Here is a 17,023-nt window from a genome sequence, read left to right on the forward strand (position 1 = left end):
CTCTCTGTGAGGGACAAACACAAAGGAAGGAAGATAGGCTTAGAAGCAAGAGAGTCATTGATGGAACAGATTAGTAAAACCACAAAATGGTCTCTAGAGGCCATCTCTAGGCAACATCATTAATACTCATGATATCCTACAGCTGTACGTTTCTTGTAAATTGTTGTGCTAAATAACCTATAGCCAGGAAAATTGTCTAGAGAAATCTAGATGCTTATCTGTCTCTTGCATTTTTTTGCCATTCGACCTTTGTTTGAAGTTATCAGACTGCTGGTATTTATTGGTCTTCAGTTGCACACATTTCCTGTGTCAAAACACCAGCTTCCTGTCGAGACAACAGGCAAACAACCAAATTAGTAACTAAAAAATTCAAATTTACCCTTATTCAAGGAAACGTTTAATTTGTTACAGTAATGTTGAAGACATTAGTTTATCCAATGGTATGATCATACATCAGTCATAGAAAATGTATGCGAGTGTGAGCAGATGTGTCTGGGGGCGTCTGCTTACGTGTTGTAATGGATGGTATTACCAAAGACTACTGAACATGTGTCCTCTCAAATGATGTTGCCCTTCATTGTTTCAGCAGTATCTGTAGTCCCTTCATTGGCCTGTGTGTGCTGGGCAAAGTTATTGGTGTACTGTTGATGGTAGTTTTACCCATGAGGCTCAAACCAGACCCAGCTGTATAGATATTAGAGCTTATGTTATTTTATGAAATTATAACATGTGTTTTTTAATATCTTTACATATGTATGTATGTGTGTATATGTATATATATATATATATATGTATGTATGTGTATATATGTACATATATGTATATATATCTTAGATATTATAATTTTAAAATCTGACTTAAAACTACATCCCTCTTAATAATGGTTTAAAAGTAAAGTTTTGCTGAACAGCTTTTAATATTGTTTCGAATATGTTTTCTTGTATGTTTTATCCATGTTAAATTATTATGTGGTTTTATTATTTATTTTTATGTTTAAGCACTTTGAGTACATGGCAGGTATTTTAAAGTGCTATTTAAATAAACCCTGAGTAATTGATCAGGGCAACTGACTTGTTTTGAAGCTTTTGAGTTGAAAATATGTGAGCCCATTGTTACAGAAACCTTTGTAGTATTTGACCAGTTTAAATGCAAATATATTTTAAAATGCCATTCCAACCTTCCTTACCTCAGATGTTTAATAACATGTGTTGGAAGTCCCGCAATTATCTCTTCATTTATTAATTATAATATTTAGAAATTTGGTGATTTATAGGTAGATTTCCTCCAGAGGGCGCCATTTGATAGTTGCTAAATTGACTCTCCTCTGTCAGATCTAGTGGGCTCATAACTAGTGTTTAAACTCTGGGTTCAGTTTCAGTTTCAGATTTCTTCATTTATTGTGACCTTTGAGGGACCGTTCGTTCACGGATGTGGAGGTTACAGTCGCAGTCATTAAGGAAGTTTTGGGTAGAGAAACAGACACTGACACACAGATAGAGATCAATGGAAAATGCACATTTGTCACTTGGTCCTTCAAGTACTAAGTGCAGCATGATGCTGTTTTAATACATGCCAATAGTGTATTGTTAGATTGTTTGTAGCTTCTGTCCTTGCAGGAAGTCATATTTCAGAATGCGCCCAGTAGACCAAAATCCAAAATGACTGTTTGTTCTTTAACTTTATACAATTTTTTTTTTAACCTATATACATACCTGGCATACAAATGTTGCATGTCAGCAACATGCTCACTTGTCCATCCACTTAAACAATAAATGGGAGAGGTAAATGAATTTGTCCATATATCAGAAGTCATTCATTATTAACTTGGATTTGAGTTGTTCCATAAGGTAAGAACACTGAATGAACACTGATTCTCTAACAGTTACAGTGTTCAAATATATGTTGTATTTCTCTCGCTGTGTTCATTTGAGGCCTGAGCCTGGCAGTGCAACGTCAGTGCAACGTCATGCCTTGCTCACTGGCACCCCCTCTCTGTCTCCCACACACAGCACACTAATGACTTTGCCCTGTACACCGAGGCCATTAAGTTTTTCAACCACCCAGAAAGCATGGTCCGCATCGCAGTCCGCACCATCACACTCAACGTCTACAAAGGTGAGTGCCAGGAACACGCATGCACACACAGACGTACACACGCACACACACTGGATGCTGGGACTGCTTGCCACCTCCTCTTGTACTTTTTTGCTCTTCTTGCTGCTACTTCTGGTGCATGAGCATGACTAACAGGTAATGTGTTGGCCTTTTGTGAGTTATTAAACTACAGTCTAATAGAAGAGTGACACCCCACAACTTTTCTAAGCCTTATAAGGCATCATTTTACCCATTTCTGACATTTTCAATGGGTCCTCCATCTTTCTGTTCATCATTCAAAGCAACATGAAAAGACATAAGACCTTTAAGGCAGCCACATTTATGTATGCTGGGTTTTTGTGTTACTGTTGCACCGTCTTTCATAAGGTAGAGGTCTTTTCAAGGGATATCCCCAGACATCAGGTCTTCTGCACTCACTGTAAACCTCCACCTCTCAGCTGAAATTGCAGATGCTTTGTTGTAATATTTACAGTTAAAATTGGCCAATGTTTATTTTGAACACAAATAAGTGTATTTATTATCTAATGCTGCGTTTCCCAACCCTGGTCCGCAGGGAACACTGCCCTGCATGTTTTAGATGCTGCCCTGCTCCAACACACCTGATTCAAATGGTCAGCTCGTCATCAAGCTCTGCAAAAGCCTGATAACGAGCCGTTCATCTGATTCAGGTGTGTTGGAGCAGGGCCGTGTTCCCTGAGGACCAGGGTTGGGAATCACTGATGTTATGTCACTTATTATACACATTTCTCATGACATGATATGTTAAGATGAAATGAAATAATCCTTTCTTATGCCTACATTTGGAATAATTATTCAAACATTTGCCCTTGCATCTGTTTTTATGTGCAGTTATAAGGATATTCATCCGGCATTTCACAATTATGTACATCTACACTATGAGTATGTACTCTTTTTTTCTTTTCTTTTTTACTAACAAATCAGCTACAATCCATGCTGTTATTCTCACCCTTTCTGTTATTCCTGCTTTTTTTTTTAGAATTTCACTTTGTAACGACATAGTTCAGCATCTCACAGATTCATTGAGCCCATATTTCTCATGTTAATATCTGTAAAAAATGAGCTAACGCTGTGCTGTGTCAGCCACTGCTTCTCCTCCCTGCCGTGTCTCTGAGCTCCTCACAGACTCAGAGCAAAATGCAGTTGCAGATGGGTGGTGCTTTGGATGGGTTCTCTTGTACATTATGCTCCACTATTACGTAACATTACATTGCCTCAACATACCGTCACTGCAGCATATTGACTGTAGCTTTGTGCTTTGTTTGTAGTATAACTGGTTCTGCATGTAACATTTTGTACAGTCCAACTTTTTGTTATGTCTTGACTCTTGTTCCTCCCAACAGTGATATAATTACAGATGGCACAATTGACTCTATCTGTAGTAGAAATACAAGTCAATACAAATAATGAAGCAACAATATGGAATGTTCATTTATCAATTTTAGGCTAGCCTTGGGAAATGAATTGTTTGGAGTATGTGTTTCATGTATTTGATATATAGTTATTACATCAGTGCAGTGGAGTGCAGACAAATGCATGTTGGAGAGACGTTCCATAAGTTGTATTCAATCCACCTTATTCCTGTGGCCAGTGATACCTTGTGTGAATTATGGGCACAATTTCCACCGCGTCCTGTCGCTGAAATGAAACCGGTGTTTTCCAGCGTAACGTGGACAACGATTATGAATGTTAACAGGTGGGATTATCACCTGATACACCTCAAACGGAATGATGTTGCTGCCTTCTTCTACACTATAAATTTTGCAATTTTGCAGTCTTGAAACAACCTTAAAAGTGTGAATTCAACTAGTGTTAACATAGCACTAAGTTAAATTGACTCTGTTGGTGTTACTTTAACACTGCCAGACTGCTTTACTGTTCATGTAATTCACATGAGAACACAACCGTGTTTGTATCTCTTAAAATAATACATTTAAGAAATACAAACCAAAACGACTTGAAGCATTGGCCAAAGCTTGTGTACACTAGCATATTAAGCCACTTTATTAACTCAGTTCACGCACAGGAATAAGGTGGATTGGTGTTTGTTCATGTTAAGCAATTTTTTGTATCATTTGTAATTATAAAACTGTTATTATTTTTATGAAATGAAGCAACATATCAACCGTATCATCATATCACTGGCCATTTGCTGCAATGATTTCTAAAGACTGGCATTGGCACAGAAAAATTCTTATTGGTCAACCTGTAAATGAAACAATTTGATATTTTGGGCATCATAATAATTCATAAATTAACCCATTACTGATGCTTTCCTACTAATTACCAGCAACATGCACTACAACAAATGACAACCTGAAAAAAAATTCTCATCACCCAGACTGTGTTGATATTTTTAACTCCAATTATGTTACTTGTACACCAGCTTTTGTTTAGGTGTCATTCATAATCATTTTGTTTGTGTACCATGTTGGGTATGCTTAAAAACAGTAAAAAAAAGTAATTTTAGTGCAAAGGTGCAAAGTATCAAGGTGACATTTCCAGGTATGCTATTGTTTGCTGTTTATTTGTTAAGATAACTGCAGGATCCTCCCCACCTCACACAGCCACCCCCTTACTTACATTAACCCTGTGTCTGTTTCCCCCCCCTCTCCCTCCTCTTCAAAAACCACTCCTACTCTTCCTTTTCTTGTCTCTCTCCTCCTCCATCCTCCCTCCTCCCTCCTCCCTCTACGCGCCCCATCTGCCTAACTCCAGTTTCATGTAAGTTGGTTCCATTCATTAAGTGTTTATCTTAGGGCTGGGTATTGTTAAAACATGATTTGTTATTATATATATATATATATATATATATATACATAGTGTTGTTCAAACAGGTCTATTGTTTTTGTTCAAAAACAATAGAAATTACAGTTACAATTCTAAAAGAGTCGTCAACCCTTAAGCTCATGTCTGTGTTTTTTTAAAGTTAGCTGATTTTATTGTGAAAATTGTCATATGGATTGATTTGGATTCCTCCAATATTACAAAATTTGGTTTTAAAATAAGTTGGTATTAAGTATCACATATCTGTTTGCTGATACCCAGCCCTATTAATATATAATGGTGTGTTTGTCATAAATGTACTGGTATGAATTTGCAATTCTAATTTTAGACCATTCTTAATCACCCGCTTACAAAGTATATGAACACTCAGAAAAACCTGTATGCATGCCTTTTTAATTTGTATTTTCTTGGGTTCACTGTTGCACAGATTTAATTACATCAGAGCCCCACACGGTACTTGTGAGGGGTTTGATAGTCTTGGTCACTGTGGTTATGGAGCCAGTATCTCCTGCATTGTTTCTTACTTCACCCACTAATGGGCAAAGTTTGAATGACACAGTTACTCTGTTGCAATTTGTTGCTTTGTTTTCTCCTATGATGTAATCGATTCACTTCGTTCATTACTTGTCTCAGCTTGAACAGTGTGGATTAGCGCCGTAAAATTACAACAAGTTTTTATTTGCAATTAGGATTGTCACTAAACCAGGACTACTCACATTTTCAGACTTGGTCACTCAGGAATCTCCCATCGTTTTCCACCATTTCTTATTTGTCCAGTAGTTAGTAGTAGTTTTTTAGGCAGTTTGAAGAAATGTTATACATGTCTTGCAGTCCCTTTCCATAAATTATCCTTTATCCAAAACAACAGATAAGTCTGTCCACTCTGACATCAGGTCATTTTACAGCAATTGAACACACTCTAGTCTAGAGATAGCTTTTCATGCAAATGTATTGGTTGTTGTGACTTGTGATGTGAAGTTTGTTTGTAAAAGTGTACTCGTCTAATTACGCCACATGAAGAGCGACACACTTTAAAATCAATCTACTTTCTTCCACACGGTACCTCCTTTACTTTGCATCAAAATAAGTGATTGGCTGACTCAGTTCCTGTACTTTATTTGACTTCATATGGTTTGTTAATTTTCTTAATTTGTCTCTTAATTTCTATGGTATTTATTTTGTTTAAATCACATTTAACTGTCACGGTTGGGCAATCAACAATTGATTGTATGCATGCATGTGTGCCTTGGTAACGACATGCGTTCTATCTCTCCAGTGGACAACCAGCACATGCTGCACTATATCCGAGATAAGACAGCAGTCCCTTATTTCAGCAACCTGGTGTGGTTTATTGGCAGCCATGTCATCGAACTGGACAAGTGTGTGCAGACAGATGAAGAGTGAGTTCTCACTGTAACCTCTCAATGAGAAAGTTGTTATTATCCAGGTGCTCATTGGGTGACATGTCTCTGCAGGGCTGTTCATTAAGTATTCTCTCTCTCTCTCTCTCTCTCTCTCTCTCTCTCTGCCTGCCTGCCTGTCTGTCTGTTTTGTGTCCCAGACATAGGAACAGGGGAAAGTTAAGTGACCTGGTAGCAGAGCACCTTGACCACCTGCACTACCTGAATGACATCCTCATCATCAACTGTGAATTTCTTAATGAAGTGTTGACAGACCACCTCCTCAATCGTCTGTTCCTGCCCCTCTACGTGTACTCTTTGGTCAGTCCTGAGACGGTATGTTCTCCTTACATGCATGGCATGCAGTTGATCAAGTCAAAGTATAAAGCGTCTGTCCTGGCAAAGCTTTTTTCTATCTCTCAGGAAATGATTGTATATAGTTTAACTGGAATTCACCAGTATATTTTTGCTAATTTGTAACTGAGAAACAAATCCCAGCGGTATTAGCCCTGATTTATAAAACTTGCGATTCAGGTGTAAATATCACGGTACGCAACGTAAGTCTTACGTGTGATTCATGAAACGTGCGTATGCTACCCAATCCTGGTTTACACCTGATCAGCCTTTGATAAACGTGTCAGAATTTCAATACCACACCCTCCTATATACATGGTTTTGAGACAGAGTTGAACTCTTTTAAATATATTATTACACACGGATCCTACATACACCATTTACTTCTTTTTAATCACGTGTGTGTCGTGTGCTCAGAAACCGGCCTGGAGCTTCATAAAGATAGGTTTATGTCCTCCACATCTACTTCCAAGGATTCTGATGAAAACAGGCAGAGACGGACATAAATCGCTCTCTGTTTGCGATAAATGACACACTAAACGTAATCAATAGAAATCTAATACGAATGTCAAATAAATTTAAACATTTAATTAACAAGCTATCCCAGCTTTAGCGTCTTGTCCCAAGTTTACTGTTAAATTGAAAAACCATAGTTATGACTCTTTAAAATGAATAAAATATCTTTCCTCACTCACTCCACTCTCTGCTCATAAAGCATTTTACTCAATTAAAGTGCTTCATGTGCTTCACTTTTTCAGTCTGATGAAAGAAAAATCAACCCACAGGTGTCTCTTTACCTGCTGTCTCAAGTAAGCAACACACACAAATACTTCAGACACGAAACAAGAATTCTAACAGAATTGACTTTGATGTGTATTTGTTTCACATATAATTTCAGTTTTGTTTTAAAGTGTCTTGTTTCAAAGGAAGTTCTGTTACAAAGGTTTAATAAAAGTATCTTTTGGTGCTTTTTAGGTGTTTCTGATCATCCATTATCAGCCACTGGTCAACGCCCTCGCTGATGTCATTCTGAATGGGGACCTGTCTGTCTTCATCCCACAGACAGACATACAAAGCACACATAAGAGCATGGTAAAATACTAACACACGCACACACACACAGGTTTACAAAGGACATCCCAAACAAATCAATATATCCCTAACTTTAACCATAAAGAGTTAATGTTGAACCTAACTACAATTTAAACCTTTTGAAATAACGTTCTGCCTAATTAGGACCAGGTTTTGGTCTCCATGAGGACTAGTTGTCCTTACAAGGTCATTGTTAAGGCCAGAAAAGGACTACACACACAGTCTCTCACTGTCTATGATGTTGTTTCCCTGTCTTCTTTGTATCTCCCTCTTCTGTCCCCTAACCTTCCCCATCATAGTCCCCTCACCAGTCGTTTTCATATTTTCTTTCTCCTGTGATTCAGTTTCTCGTCCCTCGTCACCCTTCCCCCACTTCTTCTTTTTTTTTTTTCAACTGTTTGTAAAGCCAGGTGGGTGTGCTTGAGGTAGTGAGCGTTTCTGAGAATCCTTGTGGTTATTCTGTGTGTGTGATTTTGTGTGTGTGTGTGTGAGTGTGCGTGTGGTGGTGTGTGTGTGCGCGTGTGTATACGCGTGATATGTATAGTTCTTTAGGACCTTTTCTGGCATTAACTGTGACCTTGTCATGACCAATAGTCCTCATGGAGACCAAAAAGCTGGTCCTACTGAAAAAGTGAACTATGGTTAGGGTCAGGTTAGGGTTAGTCATTAACTGGTTATGGTTACAGTTAGGGGTAAGGCTTTGTGTAGGCTGTTCATATGAATGGAATGGAAGTCAGTGCAAGTCTTTAAATGGAACTTATGTGTATACTTGTATGTATGTCTTTACGAGATCCAAAAACCATACAAACCTATGTGTGAGAGGACATTTTGATCTTGTGGGGACATTATTTTTGTCTGGGCCCCACAAATTTGAGGTGCTTTTTCATGGGGTTAGGGTTAGTTGTGATGGTTTAAGTTAGATTAATGAGCTGGGGAATGCATTATGGCTATGAGGTGTTCTCACTAATATATAAAAACAAGTTTGTACATGTGTGTTTGAGTGCTAAACCCACGGTCTCCCTCTCCAGCCAATCACAACAGTGGTAGTCGGACCATAATTAGCGTGTGCTCGCTATTTACCCAGCTATGGCTGTTGATCCGGCCCTGTTTTCTCGGCAAGTACCTGTGTTTTTGACTTAACTTGTTTTTTGCTGCTCTGAGCAATTCTTGGTGGAAACCATCATGTACCATTTTTATTTTTTTTTATTTTCTTTGCAATTTATTTAAAAAAAATGACTCTTACTGAGGATGTCTTCTTGGATAATAATAATAAGTTGGGTGCATGCTTTCTGGGTTGTGTTTGCCACATCCGATAGAACTACTGTTATGTTATTGTTTGATATTTTTTTTTTGTAGATGAATCAGAAAAGGCAGGGGTGCTGCTTCTGTGCAGGTGGTCAAATGGCACTTCCTGTTTGTCTGTGATGTGGCAGGAAATTAGGTCACATGGTGGAACACTGAGCTGGCTCACCTAACACTGATCTCTTTTCCTGGAAGAAGTTTTTCTTTCTCTCTCTCTCTCTCTCTCTCCCTCTTTCTTTCTCTTTCTTTCTCTCTCTTTCTTTCCTTCTTTCTGTCTTTCTCTTTTCTCTCTCCCCCTCTCCTTCTTTCTCTCTCTCTCTATCTATCTCTTGCAAATGCACCAGTTACAGGTGCATGACGTGAGCGACTAAAGTTGTTTTCATTTATTTCAACTTTGCCGTGTGTGTGTGTGTGTTTGCGTGTGTGTGTGTGTGTGTTTGCGTGTGTGTGTGTTTGCGTGTGTGTGTGTGTTTGCGTGTGTGTGTGTTTGCGTGTGTGTGTGTGTTTGCGTGTGTGTGTGTGTTTGCGTGTGTGTGTGTGTTCGCGTGTGTGTGTGTGTTCGCGTGTGTGTGTTTGCGTGTGTATGTTCGCGCGTGTGTATGTTCGCGCGTGTGTGTGTTCACGCGCGTTCGTCTCACATGTTCCCTGACCTCCATTAATTTCTCAGCATCAGTTCAGAGTGTGAGCGGTTTACCAGAACATAGTCAGCTAACAGGTGCAACACACACACTGATACTAGTCTGTGGTTTTTGCCTGACGACACAAACACTGTTTTCAGCAGCAGCTGTAATCCAGTCCTGCTAAAACATACACAGTGACACAGTGTGCTACCAGATAGTCAAGACATCCACTTCTCTTGTTATTCTAGAGCGAAGAGTCACTTAGGCTATTAGCATTATTTGGAGGATTTAAGATTTAAAAAGAAAATAGGACTGACTTAAGCAGAACCACAGACCATTGAAACATATTTTAATGTTTGACAACCACAATGTATTTTTAGTCGCAGTCCTATTAATATTATTCCTGTAAATGCAATACATATAGTGTAATACATATAGAGTAATTAAGACATTAAGCAGTACTTACAAGTCAAAGAGGAAGATGAAGGTAACTCAATCATCAAAGTAATCATTTCTTTTGTCAGTTTTACTGCACATCTTTGCTCAGCATTTATGATATAGCAGCTGTTTCCTGTGTGCTTGCGTGTATGTGTGTGTGATCTATATTTTTGTTCACATACGAGGGCCAAGTGCGAAGTGTGTCGGGTTCCAGTATGGCCTTGCACTGCAGAATTTACCTCAACTTGGTACATTTCTATACATTTCTCAGGCGTGGTCATGTGTGTCTTTTTTTGTCTGCTCATCAACTAGTGAAATCTAGCACTGGTGAAACTGTGCGGTTACTATTGAACGCATATACACCCGATAATCATTTTCCGACAAATTACACCCCTCATACTTTCATACATTTGGTTTGAATTATTGAGGCCAAACTGTGTCGTATGGTGCAGGGTTATTACTGTACTTCCATTATAGATGGGAACACCACGCAGCACAAAGTGTCCACTGCTGTATTTCAACCAGAAATATCTTTGAGGATTTTTGTGATAAGCTGATAAAATAATTGAACTTTTTCAGATATCATCTCTTATCCTTTCCTCTCTATTTCCTCTGTGTCCTTCTCTTACTGTTCAGGCCAGTGCAGGAGGGATGCGTCGGTTCACGAAGCCCCCAGAGTCTTTGGAGCGTTCCTTGGAGCTGTCCCGCCACCGTGGCCGCAAGAAAACCCAGAAGAGGCCAAACTACAAGAATTTGGGCGAGGAGGAGGATGATGAAAGGGCTGGGGGAGGGGGAGGAAGTGGCGGACTTGGAGGAGAGGAGAACTGGGATGATAATGTCAGAGGAGGAGAGAGGGATGGAGGTCGGGAGAGGGAGAAGGGAAAAGGTACAGAGGGAGTAGGAGGAGGAGGTGGGAGTTCTAAGGGAAACAGAGCGAGTGGGGAGACAGCGGAAGGTGAGTGTGTGTCTCCTTGGACACAGCAGTACAGGAGTGTGTTTGTGAGTGTTTCTTTACCATCAATCAGACACCGTCTCCCATGATGCATAGTGGTTGCCCAACAGACCGCCACAGCAGCTGCCCTTGTCTCCAAACAGAAAAGAGAGCATCAAACTCTGTTAAAAAAGTAATAACTTTAACTGCAGTGTAAAAAAAACTGCAGCTCAAAGAAAAAGCAGATTTAATATGAAATTCCTCCTTGACTAGTTTTGAGATGAGGCCTCCCACTTTTTGCTGCATTCCATGTTAGTACCTTTTAATTTCCCCACGGTTACCATGGCCACCTCAACCCTCATGGCAGCTGACTGTCCTTTTCCACGGTGACACACCATCCATCCTGTGCTCCTCACCTTTCCGCCTGTCTCTCACTCTTGTTCTGTGTGCATGTGTTTATGTTCATATCCATGTCCAGGTCTGTGTGTGTGTGTGTGTGTGGGTGAAATGTGATAATTTCACTCTGAGTTGATTCCTTCCTGACTGTTTATGCAGAGAGGAGACGTTACACAAATCAATGATTGTGAAGGCTCAGATGCACAGGAGAGTTCCCGACTGCATCATGAGAACATAGTTTCAAAATGAGACATGCTACATTTTAAGAATGAAAAAAAAAATGATCAACATTTCTCTCTTCACGTCAATCAATAGTCAGACACTGAGTTAATGCTCGGCACATCAGTGCAATCCTTTTCATTACTTTTAAATAATGTAGTGTGGGAAGGAAGCACTTTAGACTGTTCACGATAATCATGAGCACAGTTGTGACATTTCCTTATGTTGAGCATGTGTGACGTGAATGTCAATATGTATAAAAATAAACGGAACAATCCCCACATGTATGCTTAGACAATATGCTACCTAATGTTGTGCCACTAAGTACTAAGTGTGTGTGTATATGTTTGTGCACAGAGATTGAGATGGTGGTCATGGAGAAGTGTAAGGTGTCTGAGTTGACAGAGCAGAACATCACTGATGAAGAGAAGACGGCTGCAGCCACTCGCACACGTGCACAGAGGAGCAGGTATGTGTATGCTGAACATGCTGAGCTGGTGTTCCATGCTAAAAATGTGGGTTGTTGATTTGTTTTTTTTCCTCTCTGTTTGCAGACCATTCTTAGACATGGTGTACAGTGCCCTTGACTGCAACAATGATGACTATCATGCCCTGTTTGTCCTCTGCCTGCTTTATGCTGTCTCACACAGCAAAGGTTGTCGTTTTTTCTATTCATAATTTGTGTTCATTTTTTGTGGTTTAAGTTGCTCGGTTTAGAGACCTGCAGAATGATGGATGTCTCCTTCAGTGACATGTTAAATAAGGCAACAGCACAGGGCTTTCTTCTCTCTCTGCAGTCAAATGACATGCAACATCTTCCATATGTGTTCCGTAGGCATAAACCTTGATCTTCTGGAGCGGCTGCAGCTTCCAGTCCCTGACCAGGAGAGGAGCTCTTACAGCCTGGTACTCGTAGAGAGACTAATCAGAGTTATGAGCCATGCTGCGCAGCCAGGTAACACAGACACATGCAAAAGTAAAGCCACTATGGAACTAAAAGTATTTGTTCTCATAACTTATCAATATTTTATATTTATTTTATATAGACGGTAGAGTGCGTCTTGCCACTCTGGAGTTGAGCTGCCTTTTGCTAAAGCAGTCTGTGCTGTCTGGAAACCACTGTATAATCAAAGATGTTCATCTGGCCTGCCTGGAGGTACAGACCATACAAACAACTACATCAAGTAACATACATGTATTACACACCGACATTTTATAATCACAGAAACAGGTATAACAATCAATTTTCTCCAAGAGCTAACTCATTACTCAAGAATTATTACTGTTGAATTTGCAGTTTGAGAAGGAGCCAACTTTAGAAGAGGGAGTGTCAAACACTCCCTTACTCAATATTAATACAGGAAAAATGCTTCATAGATTTGGTGCTTTCAAATAAATATAAATGACATCATCTTATTTGTGTTTTTATGTTTGTTCCTCAAGGGTGCAAGAGAAGAAAGTCTGCATTTACTGCGGCGATTTTACAAGGTGAGTGTTAACAATAATATGCACTGATATTATATTATATATTTATTTGTGCGTGCGTCTGCGTGCGCTGATTATAAATGAAGCCATTTCCCTGAAAATAGGTGGAACTGAAAGTGTTTCCTATTAGTCTACAGTACTTTACAACGTCATTCACATAATTAAAAGAGTTCAGTTAACGCTTTCTGTTTCACTCTGAGTCTCCCTCGATATCAGTTCTAATCAATTAGAGGATCTAAGTGTGGCAGACTCTTTATGAAGAAGTAGTGCCAACTGTCCTATGAGATCTTTAATATATTTTTGGAAACTGCAGTCCGTATGTTGTCCAGCAAATCTCTGGTCTGTTGTGCGCAACATACAGGAACACAGTTATACTGGGAACCTGTCAATCCAAGTGCCTTGTCTGCACTCATGAGAGGAGTCATTATGTTAGTATATGACCAAAGAGGAGAATGATAAGGGAGGGAATATGTCTTTTCATAGCTACTCATTCACATAAAGTGTTTGAGTATTATATTAACCAAATGTGGGTAATAATGTTGAGTCAAGCCAAAACGAGTTAATTTAAAATGGCACCTTTTTTTTTTTTTTTTAATAATGATTTCATTTTCTAGTGGGATTATACACACAAACACTCAGTATCTCTGATGACTTTATGAATAGTGGAGTGGAATGTCATTCTTTTGTTTATTTATAATTTCTAACAAGCTTTCCATTTGTTACGTTATCACAGGGAGAGGAGATCTTCTTGGACATGTTTGAAGATGAATACAGGAGCATGATGGTAAGTCATTCTTCTTTTGATGATTTTTCATCAGGCTACATTTTTTTGTTTAAAAATATAGCCTGATGAACCTCAGCTTTGACATTTTTGTTGATGGTGTGTGGCTGCTGTGCCCAGGCTTGTCTTTACTGTTGCTCATGTTTGTGTTTGTCACAGAGTAAACCTCTCAATGTCGAGTATCTAATGATGGATGCCTCCGTACTGCTGCCCCCCACCGGCACGCCTTTGACTGGCATCGATTTTGTCAAGAGGCTGCCATGTGGGGACGTCGAGAAGACACGCAGGGTGCGTCCACTCACACTCCATAATTCATGTCCAAAACTGTTGTCGACTGTTTCATTCATTCACAGTAGATCCACCTTAAGTTTTTGGCTGCCAAAAAGAGTATTTGAAACATAAACAAATGTTGACCTTTGAAGTCCGGAATAAAGCTCACATAAAGATATAAAAGATAATATGTTTTAACATAAGGCCAATAGTCATGAAAACACTGTGTGGTCATGATGTTTTGGAATGCTATTATTTTGTTATTTTAAGTGGTTTATTGTTGTTTATTGTTATATGTATTTTCAGACAGGAAACTTAATTTAATATCACATTTTTCTTTGCGTGTGTCTGTGCGCACGTCTGCATGCGTGTGTCAATGTGTTTGAACTTTTCTAATCCTTGTACAGGCGATCCGCGTGTTCTTCATGTTGCGGTCGCTGTCGCTTCAGCTTCAGGGAGAACCTGAGACACAGCTTCCTCTGACCAGACCTGAAGACCTCATCAAAACAGACGATGTCTTAGACCTCAGTAAGACTAAGACACACACACACACATTCACGCATATATGGACACAAATGTACAGTGTAAATCTTTTTATTTGGTCATAAAATCAAGCTTACACTGAGCTGTAAGAAAGAAAGAGGAGAAAAACAATAACTACCACCAACATTTCCCAAAAAGCGATTACAACATGGATGTCATGCAAAAAAAAACCAGTTATTCTCTCCCTAGCTCATTCTCTCACTCGCACATGCACATACTCTTAATGCAAAACAGGCATACAAGTAGCCTGTACAGCGCCACCGACACATGCAAGCATCATGGTTGGGTGTGTCAGTGTCGACCTTTGCTCTGAATGTTTCGGTCCCTTCAGACCTTGTGTTTACATCCATCGTCAGTGATCTAATTGCAAGCGGACAGCCTTTAATAGGACTGCAAATAAATGAACTCAACTAGCATTAAAATACATCCTTGTTGCATCTCCTTTGACTTTGCCAGATCCCATCATTTATCAGGTTGCCTTCAGGAAGAATTGTTTAAACTTCTCAGCAACATTTAAGCACAGGCTTTTATAAAAGTTGTTAAATGGAGTGCACATTACGTTTTTGTGTATATCGTGCACATTAACGTTCCTCTTCAACCATGAAAAGAATGTTGTAGAGCAACGGAGTTCGCGTGCAATTAGTGTACGACGACAAAAAGGTTTTAATAAAGCCGCTCCCAAGTGTTTAGGGACACTGCTACAATGAGTCTCACACAAATAATAATCATTAGAAATCATGTGATTTAGCTTAATAGTGTTGACTAAATTTCAAAAAAAAAAAAAAGAAGAAGAATAAAGTTGTTAAATTTATAATAATAATAATAATAATTTATAATATTATAATAATAATAATATAATACATTTTAATTAGCAGAATCACTCAGAAGGAAAGTGAAGTTTACCACAAATTCTAATGCAGTATCTAAATTAGACCGACTTGTCCTCTGATGCAAGAAGAGAAAATCACTTTTCCTCTTTCACACTTAATTTGCTCTTCTTTTGACACTTTCCATCTTTACACCATTTGGTAGTTTGTTGGACCATCAGGATGAGTGGTTTTGAAAATCACACACCCAAGAACATTCTTACTTTAAGTACTGTCCATTTTAATCTTTGGTATTTCAAATGTATAAAAGGCGTTCGTGTACCAATGACAACCACTTCTTAGAAACATGCACAAGTGAAATTGTTTGTTGTAACTGGGTTATTAATATAACAGTGAAGTTGACACAAGTTGTTCCATTACTGCTTTATTAACATGAATTGTTAAAAAACGATTTGTCAAGCAATTAACAGCTATAGATCTCACAGTGATAAAGGAAGTGCAAATGACTTTATTCTATGACTGTATTCATGAGTTTGTGAGATAAACAAACTGGCACACAGTTACGAGTTATAACCTGTTCCTTGGCTGAGGTAATCTTCTGATATCCATAAAAGAAGATATCACCTGACAGAGAAATTGGAACATACCTCTTGAAACCAATTGCCTTTAAAACGGTCTCTCAAATCAGTCAGTGGTTGAAACTGTGACAGTTGTAATGTTCAAGCTATTATCATTCTTGCATTTTGACTTCACCTATTTGTGGTTAGAAAGACGTCTTTGTTGCCTTTCCTCTTCTGGGTTCTTTTTTTCCCTCACCGAGTCACTATCACTTTCATTGAAGTAAAGTAGTTGACTAAGAACACACTATTGCAGAGTAATTGTGGGGAGAGGGAGGGTTTTTCCTCATGGGTTGGGACATTTGAACTTTCCAACCCACAAACTCTCTTTCTACCCATCGGGTCCTGTTTCACCACAACCTGTGTGTTGAATCACTAAGCATATTGTACAGTGTGTACCTGTATGTTGTGACAGTGAAGTATTGAGTTTGTGGGATCTCTCAACTGGTGACTACTACCAGTTTCTACCAGTTTCCTGCTGATGGGAATACGGTAGTATTCCCATCAGCAGGAAATTGTCCTCAGTTGTGAAAGTGTACTAATCAAGCAAGGGCACCTAACTGTGGTTGTGCACATACTCAAAAACACTCATTTGCAATGCTACTGTTGAACATGGGGCAACTGCATTAGGGTGTTTGCTGAGTAAAACAGTGGTGTTGATTTATGACTTAGTAAAGCCCACTGTTGAGTTATTTTAGTTTGTTTCAGAGAAAGAAAATGTGAGTCACCTGAAGAGGAAGTCTCTTCCTTCTCACACATGCTCAATTCATTGACAGCCCTAAGTGAGGTTTGTGCGTTGTGGCAGTCTGAGTAAAGACTTAGATGGAG

General features: G+C 39.1%; 1 protein-coding gene across 3 annotated transcripts in view; it reads left to right on the forward strand.

The window, feature by feature from the left end:
* The window catches only part of clec16a (C-type lectin domain containing 16A), a 29,295-nt gene that overhangs the window by 3,912 nt on the left and 8,360 nt on the right, over positions 1 to 17,023 (forward strand). Inside the window, exons 5-18 of one of the 3 annotated variants that reach the window (XM_058652601.1) lie at positions 2,010 to 2,115; positions 6,197 to 6,320; positions 6,482 to 6,641; positions 7,433 to 7,483; positions 7,650 to 7,766; positions 10,763 to 11,081; positions 12,030 to 12,141; positions 12,227 to 12,327; positions 12,508 to 12,627; positions 12,719 to 12,828; positions 13,116 to 13,160; positions 13,891 to 13,941; positions 14,098 to 14,226; positions 14,616 to 14,736. In XM_058652601.1, the coding sequence (XP_058508584.1) occupies positions 2,010 to 2,115; positions 6,197 to 6,320; positions 6,482 to 6,641; positions 7,433 to 7,483; positions 7,650 to 7,766; positions 10,763 to 11,081; positions 12,030 to 12,141; positions 12,227 to 12,327; positions 12,508 to 12,627; positions 12,719 to 12,828; positions 13,116 to 13,160; positions 13,891 to 13,941; positions 14,098 to 14,226; positions 14,616 to 14,736 (1,666 nt within the window). Of the gene's footprint in view, positions 1 to 2,009; positions 2,116 to 6,196; positions 6,321 to 6,481; positions 6,657 to 7,432; positions 7,484 to 7,649; positions 7,767 to 10,762; positions 11,082 to 12,029; positions 12,142 to 12,226; positions 12,328 to 12,507; positions 12,628 to 12,718; positions 12,829 to 13,115; positions 13,161 to 13,890; positions 13,942 to 14,097; positions 14,227 to 14,615; positions 14,737 to 17,023 lie in introns of all 3 variants that reach the window. The other 2 variants (XM_058652600.1, XM_058652603.1) reach the window with 2 other exon arrangements.

The sequence above is a fragment of the Solea solea genome, chromosome 16, assembly GCF_958295425.1.
Source record: "Solea solea chromosome 16, fSolSol10.1, whole genome shotgun sequence".
NCBI classification, from domain to species: domain Eukaryota; kingdom Metazoa; phylum Chordata; class Actinopteri; order Pleuronectiformes; family Soleidae; genus Solea; species Solea solea.